Below are 20,419 nucleotides of genomic sequence, written 5' to 3' on the forward strand. Positions count from 1 at the left end.
ACAAGAAAACTGTTCCAGGCATTTTCCATCTTTACTGCCTCTGACTGTAGCCAAACCTGATGTCATTTCCTCCCTTATGCTAGGTATACATGATACAATTTTCTGACAGATTTACTGTCTGATCGACTGTTTCCAACAGGTCTGATCTGATTTCCGCTCAATTTTCCGTTCACTTATATGGAAAATTGATCAGAAAATTAATCGGAAATCAGATTGGACCTGTTGGATATAGTCAATCTGACAGTAAATCTGTCAGAGAATTGTATATTGTGTACCTAGCATTACTCTTTTTTTTTCATCCTCTGCCTGAAATGATGTATGCAGAACTGCACTGTCAGCCATTCAGCAAGGGCAGGAAGGTGGGAGAGGAAAAAGGGAAGGTAACAAGCTTCCCTCTTCCCTGCAATGTATGAGAAAAGAGCCAAGCTGACTGAGAAAAGAGTCATTACAGCAGATAGAGCATAGCTCCCAACTATCCCTCTTTTGGAGTGACAGTCCCTTTTTGGGAGCCCTGTCCCTCTTTTTTATCCTCATCTATCCCTCTTTTCTCCTCATTTGTCCCTCTTTTCTCCTCATTTGTCCATTTTTCAGGACTTTGTCCCTCTTTCTATGTACATATATATATTTCTCTACTAAAAATGTGTTTGATTGACTCTAAACTTTATTCCCATCCTTTAAATTGATATATTATTCATTTTAAAATGTTAATATGAAGGAAAATGAACCAGGATAGAAAGAACCAGTGTGGTAAAACATATTTTTCTTATGAAATCTTTACGGTATGTGTGACTAGGGGTGTGACAGGGGCATGATCAGGGGTGTGGCAGGGACGTGGCTTAAGTGTCCCTCTTTCTCATCTCAAAAAATTGGGAGGTATGGATAGAGCAGTGGGTAATAGGAATTTGATTTTATGGCTGTCAATCCCTCTTTAATCTATCCTAAAATATTCAAACAATGTCAGACTTTTTCAGGTGGTGCAGGAAGAACAGCCGTTGTTTGGCCTTTTTCTGGGTTTTGGAGCCATTTTCTGCGCACGTACGGTGGTCCTGATAGGTATCGGCACATAGTGCATAAATGCATTGCGCTGGTTCACACATGCTTTAAAAAATACAGTTTTCTGGACTGTACAGAGCTGGATAAACATAGAAAATGATTTGAAATGGAACTGTTCACACATTTCAGATACATTTTAAATCCATTCCAGCAATGGAACGGAAATTCCCAACCTACTAACAGATACAGTGGCAGTCAATAGAAATGGACAATTCACACCATACATTTTATTTATTTATTTCATTACAATCCGTTTTCACAGGAAGTTCTTTGCAGCACAGAACATTTGCAAGAGGCGAAGCATTTTTTTTTCTGTCCTGCGCTGATAGTTCCGTTCCTGTCTGCATTGAAGTGAAAGTCCTACCACAGGGTTTTTTGCTTGTTTCCTGGTTTTGTTTTTGGAAACTAGTTAAACCTTGTTAGGTTTCTGTGGCTGTGTATGTCCTCACTGACATGAATGTTCCTTATTTGCTGCTGAGGTAATTCAGGAGTAAGCAAATTTGACATTCAACCCTTGGCATCCAAAATCTGAGGTCCGACACTGCTCATCACAAACCTCAATGAAAGTCATTCTTTTTAACTACACTTATTTTCTCCTCTTCTTTTTGTCCAGGTGGTGTCCTTTCTCACGTTCATCTGTTATGTGGCCTCCACAGCTGTGAGCCTGATGACGGTACCGCTCATAGAGTTCCTCTGGGCCCTCTTTACATTCTTTGCATACTCCACAAAGCTGAATGAGCAGCTGAAGGGAATCTTGTGGCCCCTTCTGGTAAGTGGTGAAGTTACTCTATATAGGACTTCCCCTTATTATGTGAAGTGACTGGTAAAAAAAATTGTATGCATTTCCCTTATAGTAACTTCTGCTTTTGATGCTGCAAGGGTCTTAAAGGAAACCAGAGCTCCTGAAATAAAAAGTTTTATACATACCTGAGGCTTCCTCCAGCCCCATAAGCTCGGATCGCTCCCATGCTGCCGTCCTCCGCTGTCTGCAGCTCCGGTACCGGGTCACGTCACTTCAGTCAGTCGGAGCCAGTCTATGCAGCAGAAGTGTGTCCTCTACATATCTCTCCAGCGGCTGCTGATACGCCAAGAGCACCCTTCTCTTAGGACAGCAGCGTGGGAGCGATCCGAGCTTATGGGGCTGAAGAAAGCCTCAGGTATGTATAAAACTTTTTATTTCAGGAGCTCTGGTACACTTTAAAGAAAAATCTGATTGCTAGTGATTGTAACAGATAGCAAGTGCCTCATATGGGTGTTGGCAGTTTGGAAACTTTTCAGAAATGTAATAATGATAATAATGATATGACATTAGGGTTGGTCAGTGTCTTAATTGAGCTTAGAGTAGCCTTAGGGGAGGTACATGGGCATCCGCACATAGGGGCAAAATGGGGCAGACACCCATCCATGGCCATCAGCTGCCCCCCAAGCCGTCCCCGGTGCTATCGTGTAACAGGCAGCATGCCAGCAGCCAGCATCAGGATCGGCCCTACATCTTGCAGTAGGTCCAACCGATTAATGCGACCAATTTTGGGCCGATCAGGCATGTGCTTGGCGGCACCAATTTTCATCCGATTCGATTATAATAATAGAAGCGGATGATTGATTGGCCACCAAGTCGCCTTATGTATGGCCATCTTTACTCTTCCCAAATGTTGAAGCCCTCTCGGGACTTTGCAGATAAAAAATTATTTATGTTTAAAGGGAACCCGAGGTCAGAGGGATATGGAGGCTGTCCTATTTTTCTTTTTAAACAATATCAGTTGCCTGGCAGTCCTCCTGATCCTGTGTGTCTAATACTTTTAGCCATAGACCCTGAACAAGCATACAGCAGATCAGGTACCCTGACGCAGCTGACTCCAGTTTTACTGGATTAGCCATGTGCTTGTTCCAGGGTTTTGATTCAAGATGGCTACCAGGCAACGGTAATTCTTTACAAGAAAATAAATATGGCAGCTTCCATATCCCTCTCACCTCGGGTTCCCTTTAACGATAAAAATGTCATCCTGGCAGCTGTAACTTCTGTTATCTCCAGACTCATTCAAACAGCCAGGAGGGATTGCGCCGTCTGTAGGTAATAACATTTAACCACTTGAGGACCGCGGTGTTAAACCCCCCCTAGTGACCAGGTCATTTTTAGTTAATTGGGCCACTGCAGGATACAGCACACAAGTGATTCCCCCCCACCAACAGAGCTCTCTGTTGGTGGGTTCTGATTGCCCCCACATTGTTTATTTTTGTGTACATATATATATAAATATTGATGTATTTTATTTTTAAACAAATTTTACAATTTTTTTTTTTTTTACGTTACCCTCCCTCCCTCCCCCCAGCCGGCCAATCACGCGATCGGCTGTCATAGGTTTCAGCCTATGAGAGCCGGTCGCTCTCCTGTGGGCCAGGGGGACAGCCGTGTCACACGCCTGTCCCCAGTACACCGCTGCTGCAGATCGCAGCACTGAACAAAGTAATTAGACGGCAAAACCGCCATCTAACAGTCTCCCAAGCGGAAATCGCCGCTCGGAGACTGAAGGCGGGGCGGAGCTCCGCCCCACAAGCAGGAGATGTGCACGCAGCCTGCGAGCGATCTCCTGCTAGCCCCATAGAAGACCGTTCACGCCAATTGGTGTGGAGCGGTCCTGGGGTTGCCGCACCGCTCACACCAATTGGTGTAGAGCAGTCGGCAAGTAGTTAAAGAAAAAAATTTTTTTTAGAAGATACAAATAACAGATGTGTTCATTAACCATCCATCTATTGTTTCTTCACGGAGTGCTCCTTTAATATAAATACTGTAACACGTTATAAAACACGCCATACAGTGATATCTGAGTACCTGGGCCGGTGTAAGTCTGTGTTTATAAAGTAGTTTCTGGAGGGACTGTAAGACTAAATATTAGTGCTAGCATGGATATCACATGATATAGAGCTCATTAGATTCTGTACAGGACCCCCGCCGCTCTGCTTGTGTTTGGATAATAGTGCATTACTCTCTGTGTCCTGAGGTGAATCAGTCTATATTTAGACAACTGCTGCCTCACTGGTAACTAGAACATTCCTTCTCTCACAGGACTTCATCCGCTGCGTGTCGGCAGCCATCATCTACTTTGTGGTGTCGCTTGTGGCCGTGTCCAAATACTCCTGCTCCGCCTCCAAAGCTGCTGCAGTAAGTATTTTGTTTATAAGTAAACTTTACAAAATATCCTAATTTTTCTATTTTTTTTTTACTTTGTGCAGTTTAAGTATAAAGTTTACATACAGTTAGGCTACATTCACAGTGGTGCTTTGGGATGAGGCATAACTGCCACTTTGAGGCTTGCTGCACTGCAATGCACCACCTATGCGATGTTCAGTGTGGCGAGTGCATTGCATTGTAACACACTGCGAGTACATTTGAAATCGGCGCCGGTAGACTTGGGCGCAGGATTCAGCCGGTATATGGTTGATCCTGTTTCTGCACAAGTCTGGGCCGTTTTAATTACTATTCTCCCTCCAGGCCGCCATGGATACTGGGGGAATGAAATAATTCGGCTTCCAGCGGTTGCTGGAGGCCGAATTATTGTGTTTTTAACCTCCTGAGCGATAATCCCGAGCTGAGCTCGGGGTATGTCGCGCAGGAGGAGTTCTCAGGCCCTGGTGGGCCGATTTGCATAATTTTTTTTTTGTTACATGCAGCTAGCACTTTGCTAGCTGCGTGTAACTTCCGCTTGCCGCCGATCCGCCGCTACCCGCGGTGCCGCGCAGCCCCCCCCCCCCCCCCCCCCAGACCCCTTGCGCAGCCTGGCCAATCAGTGCCAGGCAGCGCTGAGGGGTGGATCGTGACTCCCTCTGACGACACGACGTCCATGACGTCGGTGACATCATCCCGCCCCGTAGCCATGGCGACCGGGGAAGGCCAGCAGGAAATCCCGTTCTGAACGGGATTTCCTGCTTACTCTGATCGCCGAAGGCGATCTGAGTGGGTGGGGGGATGCCGCTGCGCAGCGGCTATCATGTAGCGAGCCCAGGGCTCGCTACATGATTTAAAAAAGAAAAAAATTTAAAAAGAAGTGCTGCGCCCCCTCCTAGGCGATATAATTGTATCGCCCAGAGGGTTAAGCAACCTCGGCTCTGTCTTCTGACGGAGCTGACGTTGCTCACTGAGCGCTGCAATAGGAGTGATTCCTATTGTAGTCTATGGAGGCGCCGGCTGCGCCCAAATCTAGCAGCGCTGAAAAGCACTGCTCCGACACACTGCATAACGTAAACGATAACATTGACAGTGAAGCATACTTATCATTTACTGTATGCTTCAGTCTATGCAACACAGCTCACAGATAATGTGGGGCACTGATTACCCAAACGCTGTGTTCCTTCTGTTACAGGGAATGCAACATAACATCCACTATGCCTAGCATTAGGGCCCTTTCACACCAGAGGGTTTTTTCGGCGTTTTAACGCCACGGCCGAAGTTGGCGTTTTGCTAGGTAAAAGAAAGTCCATAGACTTTCATTTTACCTTTCACATCTAACTCGGCGTTTTGGAGCTTTGCGTTTCAACGCTCCCAGGAGCTTTTTCAGGGCTGTTTACAGCCGAAGTTGGCTGTTGGCGTTTCAATGATAGTCAATGGAAAACGCCAACTTCAGCATTTTCAAAGCCTTTTCAAAGCGTTTTACAGCTATCTTGTTCACTTATTTTTATAGAAGAAAAAAAAAAGGACGTTTTCATATGGGCTGTAAAACTCTTTCAAAACGCTTTGAAAACGCTATGTATTGGCGTTAAGCAAAAGGCTGACTTTCAGCCTTTTCTACCGCAGCCTCTAGTGTGAAAGAGCTAGAGCTCATTAACACTGTATGTGGTGCTATCAGCTTTGAGCACTGCACATGGTGCACAATCTACACGGACATAGGAAAGTCATTAGACTGTTATATCATTCACATGTGAACAGTGCATTACACAAAGTGCACACACTTTTCAGATCTCTGCAGGGGAGCCCAACTTACTAAAGTTTAATCTAGTTTCTGTACATAGCACAAGCATGTGTGTATATATGCAGTTTTGATTAGGCATTGATTGGCCTGCTTAAAGTGGTCTGAAACTCTGACCTGACATTCAATGAAAATGTGTTTTCCTACTTATTTTTACTAATACAGTTATCATATTTGCTTTTGTGCATAAGTAATATTGTCTGTTCACAAATTTCCAAAGTGTAGTTTATCTTGCCCTGAAAGCTGCCATTGCATTTTATTCAAACTGCTTGTTATTATATATTAACATCTTCTAATTAGCTGTTCTGAGCTGTTTGTGTGCCTGAAGCACAGAGCGATTCACACAGAGCTCCTTTTTACTTGTTATGCTGGATCCACACCATACAATTTTTGGGCCGATTTACCTGCCAGATCGATTTTCAGCATGTCTCATCTGAGAATTGATCGATTTTTTTTTTTCTGAGCGATTACTGTTCATTTCTAGGGAATTCGCTCAGAAAATCGCTCAAAAAATTGATCGATTCTCAGAGCGGACATGCTGGAAATAATCAATCTGGCAGATAAATCTGCCAAAAAATTGTATGGTGTGGATTTAGCATTACACTGTGTTTACACACAAGTATCAACATTGGAATGCAAACAAAGATACTGTTATCTCCAGTTTGGATGTGGATTCGAAGCTGAATAGCAGGAAAAAGTGCTTTGCTTAAAGGGACCCTGAGCAGTACATAGAATAAAAAATGTCATTTACCTGTGGCTTCCTCCAGCCCACCGTAGGCCGCAAGGTCCCCTGGCATCCTCCTGGCTCCTCTCTGTGTCCCTCCGGCGGCTCCTGCTACCGGCGACACCCGGGCTGGCTCTTCCTGGATCTTGATGCTTGGTGTCATCACGCCAGCCACTACGTGTCATCATGGCGGCTGGCGTGACAGTCCTGCGCATGCGAGTTAGAAAACCGTGCATGCACAGGACTGTCACGCCGGTTGGCGAGATGACGCGTAGCGGGCGGCGTAATGACACCCAAGCGTCAAGAGCCGGCCCGACACTCTGCCCAGGTGTCGTTGGTAACGGGAGCCGCCAGAGGGACACGGAGTGGAGCCAGGAGGACGCCGGGGGACTTTGCGGCCTACGGTGGACTGGAGGAAGCACCTGGTAAGTGACATTTTTATTCTATGTACTGCTCAGGGTTCTGGGATAGTAGCTTTCAAACTGATTTTTACAACTATTTTACTGATGACCAACATTTTTTTTGAGTGACGAATGATTGTTTCGGCGTTCTTGCGACCTGTGTACTGACGCGCGATTACACAAATGACGTTTGGTGATGACCATCACAGCGTTTCGGATCTTTAAGAAAGTGGAAAACTGCTCTGAAAAACGTTAGATCAGAATAGTTTTCCAGGCGTTTTTGTTACAGTAGCTGTTCAGTTACAGCTTTACTGTAACAATATATGAAATCTGCTACACAAAAACGCTCCAAAAACATGTTTAGAAAACCTCTCTAAGGGCCCATTCACACGGCGATTTCGGCAAAACGCTCAAGCGCTAACACTTTTTAAACCGCTAGTGCAATGATACCCTATGGGTCCGTTCTCTCTTGGGTGATTTGGGTTAATGCAAATCACCAAACGCAAATGTGTAGCCTGCACCATTTTCCAGAGATTTGCCGGCGATTTCATTTCAGTGCTATAGAAGCGCTAAACGCGATAGCGGAAAAATCGCAGCAGTGTCCAGTGATTTTTCCGCGTTAAATCGCTTTTAAGTGTGAATGGGGCCTAAACATGCCTAAAATCGCTCTGAATATCTACTCCAAAAACCTCCAGCGTTTTGCGGATCTGCTAGAGGTTTTTGGTATGCATTGGCCCTGATATGGAGGAAAAAGTCAGGCAGCTGTCTAGATCATGCATTAAGGTTCCAGCTGGTAACTTGTAAAAGCATTTTGATTGGTCACTGTGGGAAGCTGCACAGTTTTTGTTCTAGTTTGCTTTGCATCATCCTATCAAAAGTATAGCTGTGATGTGCACTGAAATGTTCCCTCTCTCGTGTTCTGCTCCATGTCCCTGAGAACAGCGACCATAAGCCAGTTCTTAGGTTGTCTGTTTCACAAGCTAGGGGTTGTTATCCTGACTACACACTATATAATGTGATCTTTGTGCAGCCTTACCATATCCATGTAATATTAGATCCTGCTTAAACAATATACCCAAATTATATGCAAATTTGGGATCAGGGGCGCCGCGAGGCATAAAGCGAACCAAGCGGTCGCTTGGGGCCTCAAGATCTTAGGGGCCTCGGCAGCTCTGTGACGTCGGCGTGACGTCACTTTTTCCCCGCAGCCCCGAGGGGCTGGCACTGGCAGAGCAGAGCAGGGCTACGGGAAGATGGCCGCTGCCGAAGCCCTGCTCTGGAGACTATGTCCCCAGTACAGGGCTTCGGGTGGCCATCTTCCCGTAGCCCTGCATGAATCAGCGCGGGAGATTGGAGGAGGAAGCCAGGGAGGGAGCTCCGTGGGAACTGCGCGCCTGAGGAGCCGGCCGGGAGAGGAGACGGGGAGAGAAGACTTCTGCCAGTGCCAGCCTGCCAGGTGAGTAAATTCTTTTCTTTTTGCAGCCCTAATTGCGATTGATTTCTGCTGAACTGTGCCCTAATTGCGTTTGATATCTGCTGAAAATGTGGCCCTAATTGCGTTTGATATCTGCTGAAAATGTGGCCCTAATTGCGATTGATTTCTGCTGAACTGTGCCCTAATTGCGTTTGATATCTGCTGAAAATGTGGCCCTAATTGCGATTGATTTCTGCTGAACTGTGCCCTAATTGCGTTTGATATCTGCTGAAAATGTGGCCCTAATTGCGATTGATTTCTGCTGAACTGTGCCCTAATTGCGTTTGATATCTGCTGAAAATGTGGCCCTAATTGCGTTTGATTTCTGCTGAAAATGTGCCCTAATTGCGTTTGATATCTGCTGAAAATGTGGCCCTAATTGCGATTGATTTCTGCTGAACTGTGCCCTAATTGCGTTTGATATCTGCTGAAAATGTGGCCCTAATTGCGATTGATATCTGCTGAACTGTGCCCTAATTGCGTTTGATATCTGCTGAAAATGTGGCCCTAATTGCGATTGATTTCTGCTGAACTGTGCCCTAATTGCGTTTGATATCTGCTGAAAATGTGGCCCTAATTGCGTTTGATTTCTGCTGAACTGTGCCCTAATTGCGATTGATTTCTGCTGAACTGTGCCCTAATTGCGTTTGATTTCTGCTGAAAATGTGCCCTAATTGCGTTTGATTTCGGCTGAAAATGTGCCCTAATTGCGTTTGATTTCTGCTGAAAATGTTCCCTAATTGCGTTTGATTTCTGCTGAAATGTGGCCCAAATTGCGTTTTTATTTTCTGGTGTCTGGGGTAACTGTTGCTGCATTTATTATTTAATGGTCATAGTTGGCTATATTTGCTGTGCTACGGTTAAGCTTCGCCCATACAATGTCATGGCCGCGCCCATCTTTCGGCGCGCTACGCGCGCCTCAATCACCCCCACATCCATTTTTTCCCCGCAAACAGCCCCGCCCCAATCTGCCCTCCTGCTCCACCCACATGTCATGGCCATGCCCACTTATGCGGGATAACCACACCCATTTTCTGCTAGGGCCTCTTGCTACAGTCCGCTTGGGGCCACAAAAACCTTAGCTGCACCCCTGTTTGGGATCCTTATCTTATATTTATGGTTGAATACTCTCTGAATGGAACAAGTGTTTTTAACTCAGCACGGTGGCTTAGTGGTTAGCTCTCTTGCCTTTCAGCTCTGGGTCCCCAGTTCAAATACCAGCTAGGGCACTAACTGCAAGGAGTTTTGCATGTTCTATCCTTGTCTGTGTGGGTTTACTCCGGGCACTCTGGTTTCCTCACACACCCCAAAAACATACAGATAAGTTAATTGGCTTCCACCTAAAATTGTGTGTCAATAAATAGTGTCAAAGCAGGATCATCCACAAGGCAACATGGGCAGATGCCTGGAGCCTAGTGGGTGTCAGGGGGTCCCAACTGGCCCTATCTCTTACACCTCTCCCATCTCAGATTACCAAAAGAACCAACAGGGAAGGGGGGAGGGGGCAAAGCTACTACCTTGCCTAGCCCCCTATTTCATGGTAACCGCCCTCTGATCAGAGTTTGTTTACATAATTGCCTTTTGAGTCGTGCTGAGTGAAGAAGTTATAGGGAGTGGGAAACGGGAATCTGAAGTGTTGAAGAGCACAGAAATATCTGCCAGACCAGGCAGAAGCTTATCTGAGCTCTGAAGGTGCCTAGAAGCAAGTCTCGCCTCCTCTGTTTCCTTTTGCAAACTCTAAAGGTGGCCATACACTGGCCCGATTCGCGGCCGTTTCGACAGCAGATTCGATCCTGGGATCGAATCTGCTGCCAATCGTTCGCGCTAAACGCACCCGCTGATCCGATTTCCTCCCGAAATCGGATCGGTCCGTCGATCACGCAGTGCGGGAAATTACCCTCGATCGCTCGCGGGTAGGGAGGGCGTCGCTAGCGGCGGCCGATCCGATCAGGTATACATTACCTGACGCTGGCTCCCGGGCGTCTTCTCCGCATCTTCTCCGCGCTGCACCCGCTCCATCCCGGCGCTTCCTGTCACTGCAGACACGGAGTGACACAGGAAGCGCCGGGATGGAGCGGGTGCAGCGTGGAGAAGATGCGGAGAAGATGCCCGGGAGCCAGCGTCAGGTAATGTATGCGCGGGGGAGGGGACAGCGGCGGCTCCACAGATTGTGATCGGTTTCAGGCTGAAACCGATTCACAATCTGTTTGCAGTAAAGGCAGCCATACGATCCCTCTCTGATCAGATTCGATCAGATAGGGATCTGTCAGCTGGTCGATCTAATGGCAAATCGACCAGTGTATGGCTACCTTTATACTTTAATCCTCACAACTCTTCTGGCTTTCCTCACGTCGCTAATCATTCCCATACATCTACAGTGGTTTGCAAAAGTATTCAGCCCCCTTGAAGTTTTCCACATTTTGTCATATTACTGCCACAAACATGAATCAGTTTTATTGAAATTCCACGTGAAAGACCAACACAAAGTGGTTTACACGTGAGAAGTGGAACGAAAATCATACATGATTCCAAATATTAAAAAAAATAAAATAACTGCAAAGTGGGGTGTGCGTAATTATTCAGCCCCCTGAGTCGGGTCTATATGAAAAGGGCGCCGGTAAAAAAGGGCGCCTGGTGGAGCCCATATATACCAACTTCGGCTACAAAAAAGGCGCCTGGTGTAGCCCATATAAAAACTTCGGCTACAAAAAAAAGGCTCCTGGTGTAGCCCATATAAAAACTTCGGCTACAAAAAAAACTCCGGGATGTGTAAATTACTATTCCCCCTCCAGGCCGCCATGGATAGTGGGGGAATGAAATAATTCGGCTTACAGTGCTTGTAGCCCATATAAAAACTTCGGCTACAAAAAAAACTCTGGGATGTGTAAATTACTATTCCCCCTCCAGGCCGCCATGGATAGTGGGGGAATGAAATAATTCGGCTTCCAGCACTTGTAGCCCATATAAAAACATAGGCTACAAAAAAAGGCAATAATATGGGCTACAAAGGGGCACCTTACTGTAGCCGAAAACCTTGTAGCCGAAAAAATATGGGCTACAAAGGGGCACCTTACTGTAGCCGAAAACCTTGTAGCCGAAAAAATATGGGCTACAAAGGGGAGCCCGATTGTAGCCTATATCAAAACTCGGGCGCCCTTTTCTCGGGTAGCCCATATTTCCAGAAATAACATTGATGTCTATGGCGGCGCCCTTTTCATACAGGCAGCTCGGGTGCCCTTTTCAACCGATACCCTTGAGTCAATACTTTGTAGAACCACCTTTTGCTGCAATTACAGCTGCCAATCTTTTAGGGTATGTCTCTACCAGCTTTGCATATCTAGAGACTGAAATCCTTTCCTATTCTTCTTTGCAAAACAGCTCCAGCTCAGTCTGATTAGATGGACAGCGTTTGTGAACATCAGTTTTCAGATCTTGTCACAGATTCTCGATTGGATTTAGATCTGGACTTCAAGTGGGCCATTCTAAAGCCCCATCTACACGATGGGACATTGCAGCGATCCGGCGGCTCGATTAGCCGCCGGATCGCCTCTTCCGCATGCCCGCCGCGTCCCCGCTCCTGCATCAATACCCGCTCGATTCCCGCTCGTCCCCACCGCTTATCTTCCGCTCGATTCCCTGCCATTGTCCCCTAGCGGGGAGCGAGCAGGGAATCGACGGAAGCAAGATCCGTCCTGTCTTATCAGGCTCGATTGATAAGGAGCATCGCGGCCGCATCTACGCGTGTAGATGCGGCTTAACACATGGATATGTTTTGTTTTAAACCATTCCATTGTTGCCCTGGCTTTATGTTTAGGGTCATTGTCCTGCTAGAAGGTGAACCTCCGCCCCAGTCTCAAGTCTTTTGCAGACTCCAAGAGGTTTTCTTCCAAGATTGCCCTGTATTTGGCTCCATCCATCTTCCCATTAACTCTAACCAGCTTCCCTGTCCCTGCTGAAGAGAAGCACCCCCAGAGCATGATGCTGCCACCACCATATTTGACAATGGGGATGATGTTCAGAGTGATGTGCAGTGTTAGTTTTCATTTTGGTCTCATCTGACCAGAGCACCTTCTTCCACATGTTTGTTGTGTCCCCCACATGGTTTGTGGCAAACTGCAAACGGGACTTCTTATGCTTTTCTGTTAACAATAGCTTTCTTCTTGCCACTCTTCCATAAAGGCCAACTTTGTGCAGTGCACAACTAATAGTTGTCCTATGGACAGATTCCCCCACCTGAGCTGTAGATCTCTGCAGCTCGTCCAGAGTCACCATGGGCCTCTTGACTGCATTTCTGATCAGCGCTCTCCTTGTTTGGCCTGTGAGTTTAGGTGGACGGCCTTGTCTTGGTAGGTTTACAGTTGTGCCATACTCCTTCCATTTCTGAATGATCGCTTGAACAGTGCTCCGTGGGATGTTCAAGGCTTTGGAAATCTTTTTGTAGCCTAAGCTTGCTTTAAATTTCTCAATAACTTTATCCCTGACCTGTCTGGTGTGTTCTTTGGACTTCATGGTGTTGTTGCTCCCAATATTGTCTTAGACAACCTCTGAGGCCGTCACAGAGCAGTTATATTTGTACTGACATTAGATTACACACAGATGCACTCTATTTAGTCATTAGCACTTATCAGGCAATGTCTATGGGCAACTGACTGCACTCAGACGAAAGGGGGCTGAATAATTATGCACACCTCACTTTGCAGTTATTTATTTGTAAAAAATGTTTGAAATCATGTATGATTTTTGTTCCACTTCTCACGTGTACACCACTTTGTGTTGGTCTTTCACATGGAATTCCAATACAATTGATTCATGTTTGTGGCAGTAATATGACAAAATGTGGAAAACTTCAAGGGGGCCGAATACTTTTTCAAACCACTGTACATCATTTCATCTAGCATGTATCACACCTTCCAGACAGTAGGTTTGTAACGTATCGTCACACGTGGGGTTGGGGAATGTTGGAAGCACAGTCTCATAGGGTGAGGGCAGGGCCAAGGAGCTCTTCAGGATTGGCTACTTCTGCAGTGGCACGGCAGGACAACGGAGTGTAATATAGAAGAAAAGATAGTTTATTGCAGTCAAGTACACGTATTTGTGTAAACATACAACCTCATTTTAACAGCAGCTATAAGTTAGAGATAAAGGTATCAGGAATTTGTGGTTTTCCCCTTGAAAATTTGCTCTTTTTGCCTTATTAAAACAACTCTATGAAACATCTGGTACTTCTGCTGCATTCTGATCTATTGTTATGTGTGATCCTCAGGTTCTAGGCTTTATAGCAACAATTGTGTACGCAATAGACTTCTATATCATCTTCAATGACCTCATCAAGTTCTTGAAGAAAGGGGAGTCAGATGAGGATGAACCTCGGCAGCAGAAGACAGATGGTGAGTTTATATGGCTGTTCATTGGTTAGACCTATCACTTTCTGAAGAAAATTACTAGTTTAGTTTCAGAATTTGCTTGAAATCTGTATGCAAATCCAAATGATTTCCATCTTGTTTCACCATATCTGGTGGTCTGCACTCTCATCCCAGGTTTGTATCCTAGCCAGGATACGATTTGAATTGGGTTTGTGTGCTGTCTGTATGCTTTGGGTTTGGGTTTCCTCCCAAAATATCAGGCAAAAGAACAGGAGGTGACACTGCAGGACTACATGAAATTTCAAAAGGCTTCAGTCCACGTTGGAAGTGCATCAGGCAATCAAAAATGAGGTCTGTGCAACAAACGGAATGAGAGCCATGTGTGTGCATGGGGATGAACGGAGCAGCTAACAGCTGTTTCGTGCCAGGCAAATGCTTGTTCACAGCCACGCCAACCAGCAACCAATATACTGTCGGGTTAAGGGGAGTCCTTGCATGTTGGTCTTAAGGCTCGTAGACATGTGAAACTCTTCCAACGAACTATTGTCCAAACGTGGTCTGTTGGACAATATGGTCTGTTGTACAACAGTTGGGCATGTGTATGAGTGGCAAATGACTAGACGAGCGACTGATAACAGGTGGTTTGCCCGATCCAACCAGCGGATTAACTCACATGGCCGTTGGGCTGATATCGTGCAGTTGGCCACATGTGTACAAGACGTTTTAATGACTAGTACTTGTTTTAAACGCGGCCCTATTGTGCAGGCTGTCATTCCGCTTGTAATCGCAATTTGTCAATTAGTTGGTCATTTAGTTGGTTTGACTGTGTGGAAATACAGGTTGTGTCAATGGGTTGTCGTGCGGTTGGTCGTGTTGTCGGGTTGGTTACACTCTGTTGGATGTGTGGACGTGTGTATGAGCCTTAAGACTGTGGTAAGGACATTGGATTGTGAGTCACACTACAAGATAGGTAATGACTTGAATTACTCAGTGTAATCTGTAAAGTGTTGATGATACTAGTATGTAATCTTTACAGTGGTTGGGTAACTTTTTTTTTTTTTTTTTTAGTTTCAAAAAATCTCTTTATTTAGGAGAAACAAAAGCAAACATTGTTTTCATGTACATAAGAAAATCTTGGATGATATTCAATAGTACAAGCATATTACAAGAACAAACAGTACTTTATAAGTAAATAACTAACAGTTACATAGGCCAGTTCAAAAAGAGAAAGAGACAATATTAGCCATGGAGAAAGTTCCACCAAATGAGTTGAGGGAGGTCCGAGGGGAAACACCATGCTTTATAAAAATAGTATATTCAGTTTATGCTAAGATGTTGAGCGAGGGAGAGTCCTTTGAATCCAGCCAGGGAGACCATGTTTTTAAGAAGTTTTCTGCTTTGTCAGCTATTTTGAACTTTTTTTTTTATTTTAAAGAAACTTTGAAGTTTAAAAAAAAAAACACACTTTGTATTTCAGATTGCACTATGGTATTAATGTGCCACCTAAAACGCTGCCTACCCGCGGCTGAATACTCACTATAACACCCCCCCCCCCCCCCCCCGAAGTCCCTGGGCAAAAATCCATGACTGAGTATTCAACCGCGGGTAGGCAGCGTTTTAGGTGGCACATTAATACTATAGAGCAATCTGAAATAAACTGTTTTTTTTTTTTTACGAGACTTCAGAGTCTCTTTAAAGTGTACCGGAGATGGGAAGGGAGAGGAAAATTATACATACCTGGGGCTTCCTCCAGCCCCCTTCAGACTGATCACTCCCTCGCCATCCTCCGCCACCTGGATTGTCTGGAATCTGGCCAGCATTGAGACTAAAGCAAACTGACTATAATAAACAAGTGTGCAGTTGTAGGCATAGCTTGGGTCAGGGCAGGCAAGATAAACAGTAGAGTATAGGAGAGGTGAAGGTAGGAAGTACTGTAGTTGAGATTAGTAATAGAAAGTAGCAAATTTGAGAGCAGGTAACAGGCAGAGTGATTGTGGAACATATGAGGGCTCGAGGCATGTGACAGGCAACATTGGCCAAAGGACATGACAGAGGTAACAGTGGTCAGGTATCAGGAAAATTGATTGTGAAACAAGGTCAAAAAAAGTGACAAGTAAGATTGGTTGTACAACATTGCAGGTGTCAGGGCAGGTGGATTTGGTCCTATGATTTGGTAGGTTTCAGGGCATGAGTCACCAGGTTCAGTATATATATTTTTTTCCCTGGTTTTTGTCCTCTCAAACTTGGTCCATACAAATAAAACATGCAGAGAACATTCCGGTGGCACAGTGGTTAGCACTCTTGCCTTGTAGATACTGTACGTTAATTGGCTTCCCCCTAAATTGGCCCGAGACTACACTACATCTGCTACATGATACATACACAGACATATGACTATAGTAGGTATTCGTTTGTGAACCCCTCTGAGGGACAGTTAAGTGACAAGACAATATATATCTCTGTACAGCACTGCGGAAGATTTCAGTGCTATATAAATACTAAATAATATTTAATTCTATATAGGGTTTTTGACATTATTTGCATGACATGTTCTTGTTCTTCTGGCTTTCACTTTTTTTAATTGTGCAGCATGTATTTTAATGATGGCCGAAAATGCAAGTGCATGCAAAAACCACACACTCCCAAAAGCATTCAACACACAAAGAAAAATGTGAATGCACACTGCAGTGTGAGAAAGTCCTCTTCCCAGTCACGGAAGACCCACCCTGTAAAAGTGGAGTGTGCTTTATCTCTCTGTTGTATATGCACATGCTTATCTTCTGAGGCATCTCTCAATGTTAGTTCTATAATAAGACTCAGCTGCACATCCTGTCACAGTCACTGTAATATATCATTAGCCAGCACGAGCCAATCAGGAAATGATGCTACAGGGATGAAGCCATGACATCCACAATACTGAGAAAAACACGAAATACATAATGTGAGCAGAGCTTCTGACAGGAATTTCATTCCAAAATTTCACCAAAACCTTCAATGTGCACTACTGGGGCTTGAAAGGATTCTAGCACTGCCAAGACATACCTCAAGGGAAGATGTGTTCATGGGAAAAAATTAGGACACCCCCATTTAATATTCAGTTCAAATAATCTTGAGCGCACAGAGTGGACAGCGCATGTGACTGGTCTGTGGTTATACAGACCCATGCACAGCATGCTTGATGCACTGTGTGTTCTGACACTGTTATTATTATTATTTAGTATTTATATAGCACCGACATATTACGCAGCGCTGTACAGTGTATATACAGTATATATATCTCTTGTCACTAACTGTCCCTCAAAGGAGCTCACAATCTAATCCCTACCATTGCCATATGTCTATATTATGTAGTGTAAGTACTGTAGTCTAGGGCCAATTTTTGGCGGGAGCCAATTAACTTATCCGTATGGTTTTTTTGGAATGTGGGAGTAAACCGGGGTGTCCGGAGGAAACCCACGCAGACACGGAGAGAATATACAAACTCTTTGCAGATAGTGCCCTGGCTGGGATTCGAACCGGGGACTCAGCGCTGCAAGGCGAGAGAGCTAACCACTACGCCACCGTGCTGCCCTGTTATCACATGGCCATCAATACATTCTTCAATCATTTGTGATATGTTATTTCCTCTGAGGGATCATATCTGTCAGCCTAGACTTCATTCCCCACTTTGGAACCTATGAGCCAGTCACTGGTTATGGTGGCTGTTCCTCGGACCACTTTTAGTAGGTACTGACTCACTGCATAACTGAACACCCCACAAGACCTGCCATTTTAAAAGACAACTGAAGTGAGAGGTATATGGAGGCTGTCGCTGCCATATTTATTTCTTTTTAAAGTGTACCAGAGATGAATATATATATATATATATATATATATATATATATATATATAAATCATACATACCTGGGGCTTCCTCCAGGCCCCTCCGGCTTGATAGCTCCCTTGGCACCGTCCTCTGCCTCCTCGATTCTCTGTAAGGGGTCCAAGTATCTTGGGCCAGTCGGCGCATGTGCAGTGCAGCTGTGTGCGCTCCCCGTCCAGGAGATTTTTGCACCTGCGCAGTAGTACTGCACAGGTGTACAAAGCTCCCGGCGATGGGAGCAGGGCTGGGCCGCACATGTGCAGTAAGCCCCGACTGGTCAAGATACCAAGACCCCTTACGGAAGATGGCGAAGGCGGAGAACAGCGCGGAGGGAGCGATCGGGCTGGAGGAAGCCCCAGGCATGTATGATTTTTTTTTTCTTATATATTCATCATAAGCGCTTTCAGTCCTATGGGAGAAAAGCGCTATAGAAAAGTTATTATCTCTGGTTTCCTTTAAGCAATACCAGTTGCCTGGTATTCTGCTGAGCCTCTAATACTTTTAGCCATAGCCCCTAAACAAGCATATGCAGATCAGGTGTTTGACATTAATGTCAGATCTGACAAGATTGGCTGCATGCTTGTTTCTGGTGTGATTCAGACACTAATGCAGCCAAATAGATAAGCAGGTCACGCACTGAGCCCAACACACAAAATGATTCATACATCTAACATATAAACTTTAAAAACTGTTCATTTGTTGCCTGATATACCCACTCCTTGACCGGTATTGTGCCTGACAGTGTACACTGCCAAATTTAATTTCAGGATTATTTGAATGTAACAATTTCATTTGCTTCATTAAACATTGGACTCTGAATATTTAAATAAGAGCTGTTTAAGCTACAAATTCAATTTACACATTGGGAAAATTGCAGAGGGGATCTGCCAGCTCCTGTGGGTAACTCCTATTCTCCTCTTAGTTTGAAAGAAGTCAGCGGTTTTCCCAGAATCCTTTGCGGCATTTTGTAATGGTCTGGGGGCAGCAGCTGGCAGCCACATGTTCCTCTTCAAAGTCAGCATCTTACTGTGTGTATATTTTATATTCTGCATTATGTAAACCAAGAGTGACCTTGTCTTTACCTCACAGATGATGAATTTGACTCGGACTCTGACTGAGAGCTTTCCTCGCCTGTGGGGCCATGCTGTTTCTGTAGGACAGAAGGAGGAGAAGCCGTTTGCATCACATCTTCCGCAGTGGATGTTTGTTGTTGTCACGTGAACACAAACTTTTCTTTACTCCATTGAAGGACTTGTCACAACTGTGACCTTTTTAAGTGAAGAAAGTCTCGTGGAATAGCAAGATGCTAATACTAAAAGGAGGAGCTTTTAAAGTCACTAAATATAACATAATAACCATTTTTTAAATTTCTGGAACTACTCTTAGTTACGTAAAAGAACATTTGAAAGCATTCCTAAGTATTTCATTTGTGTAAAATAGTTTATTTTCACTGCAGAAAGCAGTAGAAGCTCTGTTCATCAGCAAAGCCAAGACTCTCCCTGTGCATGTGCCTTACTCAACCCCCTGCCTTTTCTGCATAAGTGCCTCAGCTGTTGCTAGGGCAATGTCTATTCAGCAAAGAGAGGGGGGCAGAGTGAAGACTCAAACACAGGGAGATTCTTGCCTTTGCCATGCTTAGTGTCGTTTGCTTTCTTAAAGTGGTCTGAAAGTCAGCATTTCTACTTTGCACTAAAACATTCCTCACAGCTTTAAAGCTACTATCCCAGACATTTTTTTTTGCAAAACATCACTGAAATGGTTAAACAAAGCACTTTGTCCTGCTATTCAGCTTCAAATCCGCATCCAAACTGGAGATAACAGTATCTTTGTTTACATTCCAATGTTGATACTTTTGTCTGCAACAAGTAAAAAACACTTTCTTAGAAGAGGTCTCTGCTTCAGGCACACACACAGTTCAGAACAGCTCATTAAAATATTTTATTATATAAAAAAGCATTGGAATAAAATGCGATGGCAGTTTTCAGGGCAAGAAAAACTACACTTTGGAAACTTGTAATTTGTAGACAGACAATATTACTTGTGCACAAAAGCAAATATGATAATTGTATGAATAATACAAAGTAGAAAAACACATTTTTATTGAATGTTATGTCAGAGTCTGAGACCACTTTAAAACAGAAGGTACTTGCAATAATTCAGTTATAAGAGTGCAACTGCGGTTACTCACAATGCATGCTGCTGAATATGCAAATTATCTCTTTATGCCCCGGAAGCCAGGCTTACATCCAGAACTACTGGTGTTAGAGATGGCCCAGCCTTTGAGAACTCATGGAGAAGCACATGATCAGTTTGATCAGCTGATAGATTTGTAAGCCTCTGATTTGCTTGTCATGATCATGTGTTAAACCAGGAAGTCATCTCAGCAAATCAGAGGCTTACAAATCTATCAGCTGATCAAACTAATCATGTGCTTCTCCATGAGTTCTCCAAGGCTGGGCCATCTCTACTGGTGTATAGCAAGCCCATACCGTTAAATGTTACAGAGCCACATCAACCCAACATGTAGACAGCCTGCTTCGGACTGTTGATCCTCAGTGCATGGCAGGGACATCCCGAGCTG

General features: G+C 44.7%; 1 protein-coding gene across 1 annotated transcript in view; it reads left to right on the plus strand.

Moving 5' to 3' along the window:
* Positions 1 to 20,139, plus strand: part of LOC137538008 (CKLF-like MARVEL transmembrane domain-containing protein 3) — a 49,501-nt gene extending 29,362 nt beyond the window's left edge. The window contains exons 2-5 of the mRNA XM_068259925.1: positions 1,667 to 1,822; positions 4,118 to 4,213; positions 13,877 to 14,000; positions 18,928 to 20,139. Coding sequence (XP_068116026.1) covers positions 1,667 to 1,822; positions 4,118 to 4,213; positions 13,877 to 14,000; positions 18,928 to 18,956 — 405 coding nt within the window. The 3' untranslated portion in view covers positions 18,957 to 20,139. The remainder of the gene's footprint in view (positions 1 to 1,666; positions 1,823 to 4,117; positions 4,214 to 13,876; positions 14,001 to 18,927) is intronic.
* Positions 20,140 to 20,419: the final 280 nt, after the last annotated feature.

This window comes from Hyperolius riggenbachi, chromosome 11 (assembly GCF_040937935.1).
Source record: "Hyperolius riggenbachi isolate aHypRig1 chromosome 11, aHypRig1.pri, whole genome shotgun sequence".
In the NCBI taxonomy this organism is placed as follows: domain Eukaryota; kingdom Metazoa; phylum Chordata; class Amphibia; order Anura; family Hyperoliidae; genus Hyperolius; species Hyperolius riggenbachi.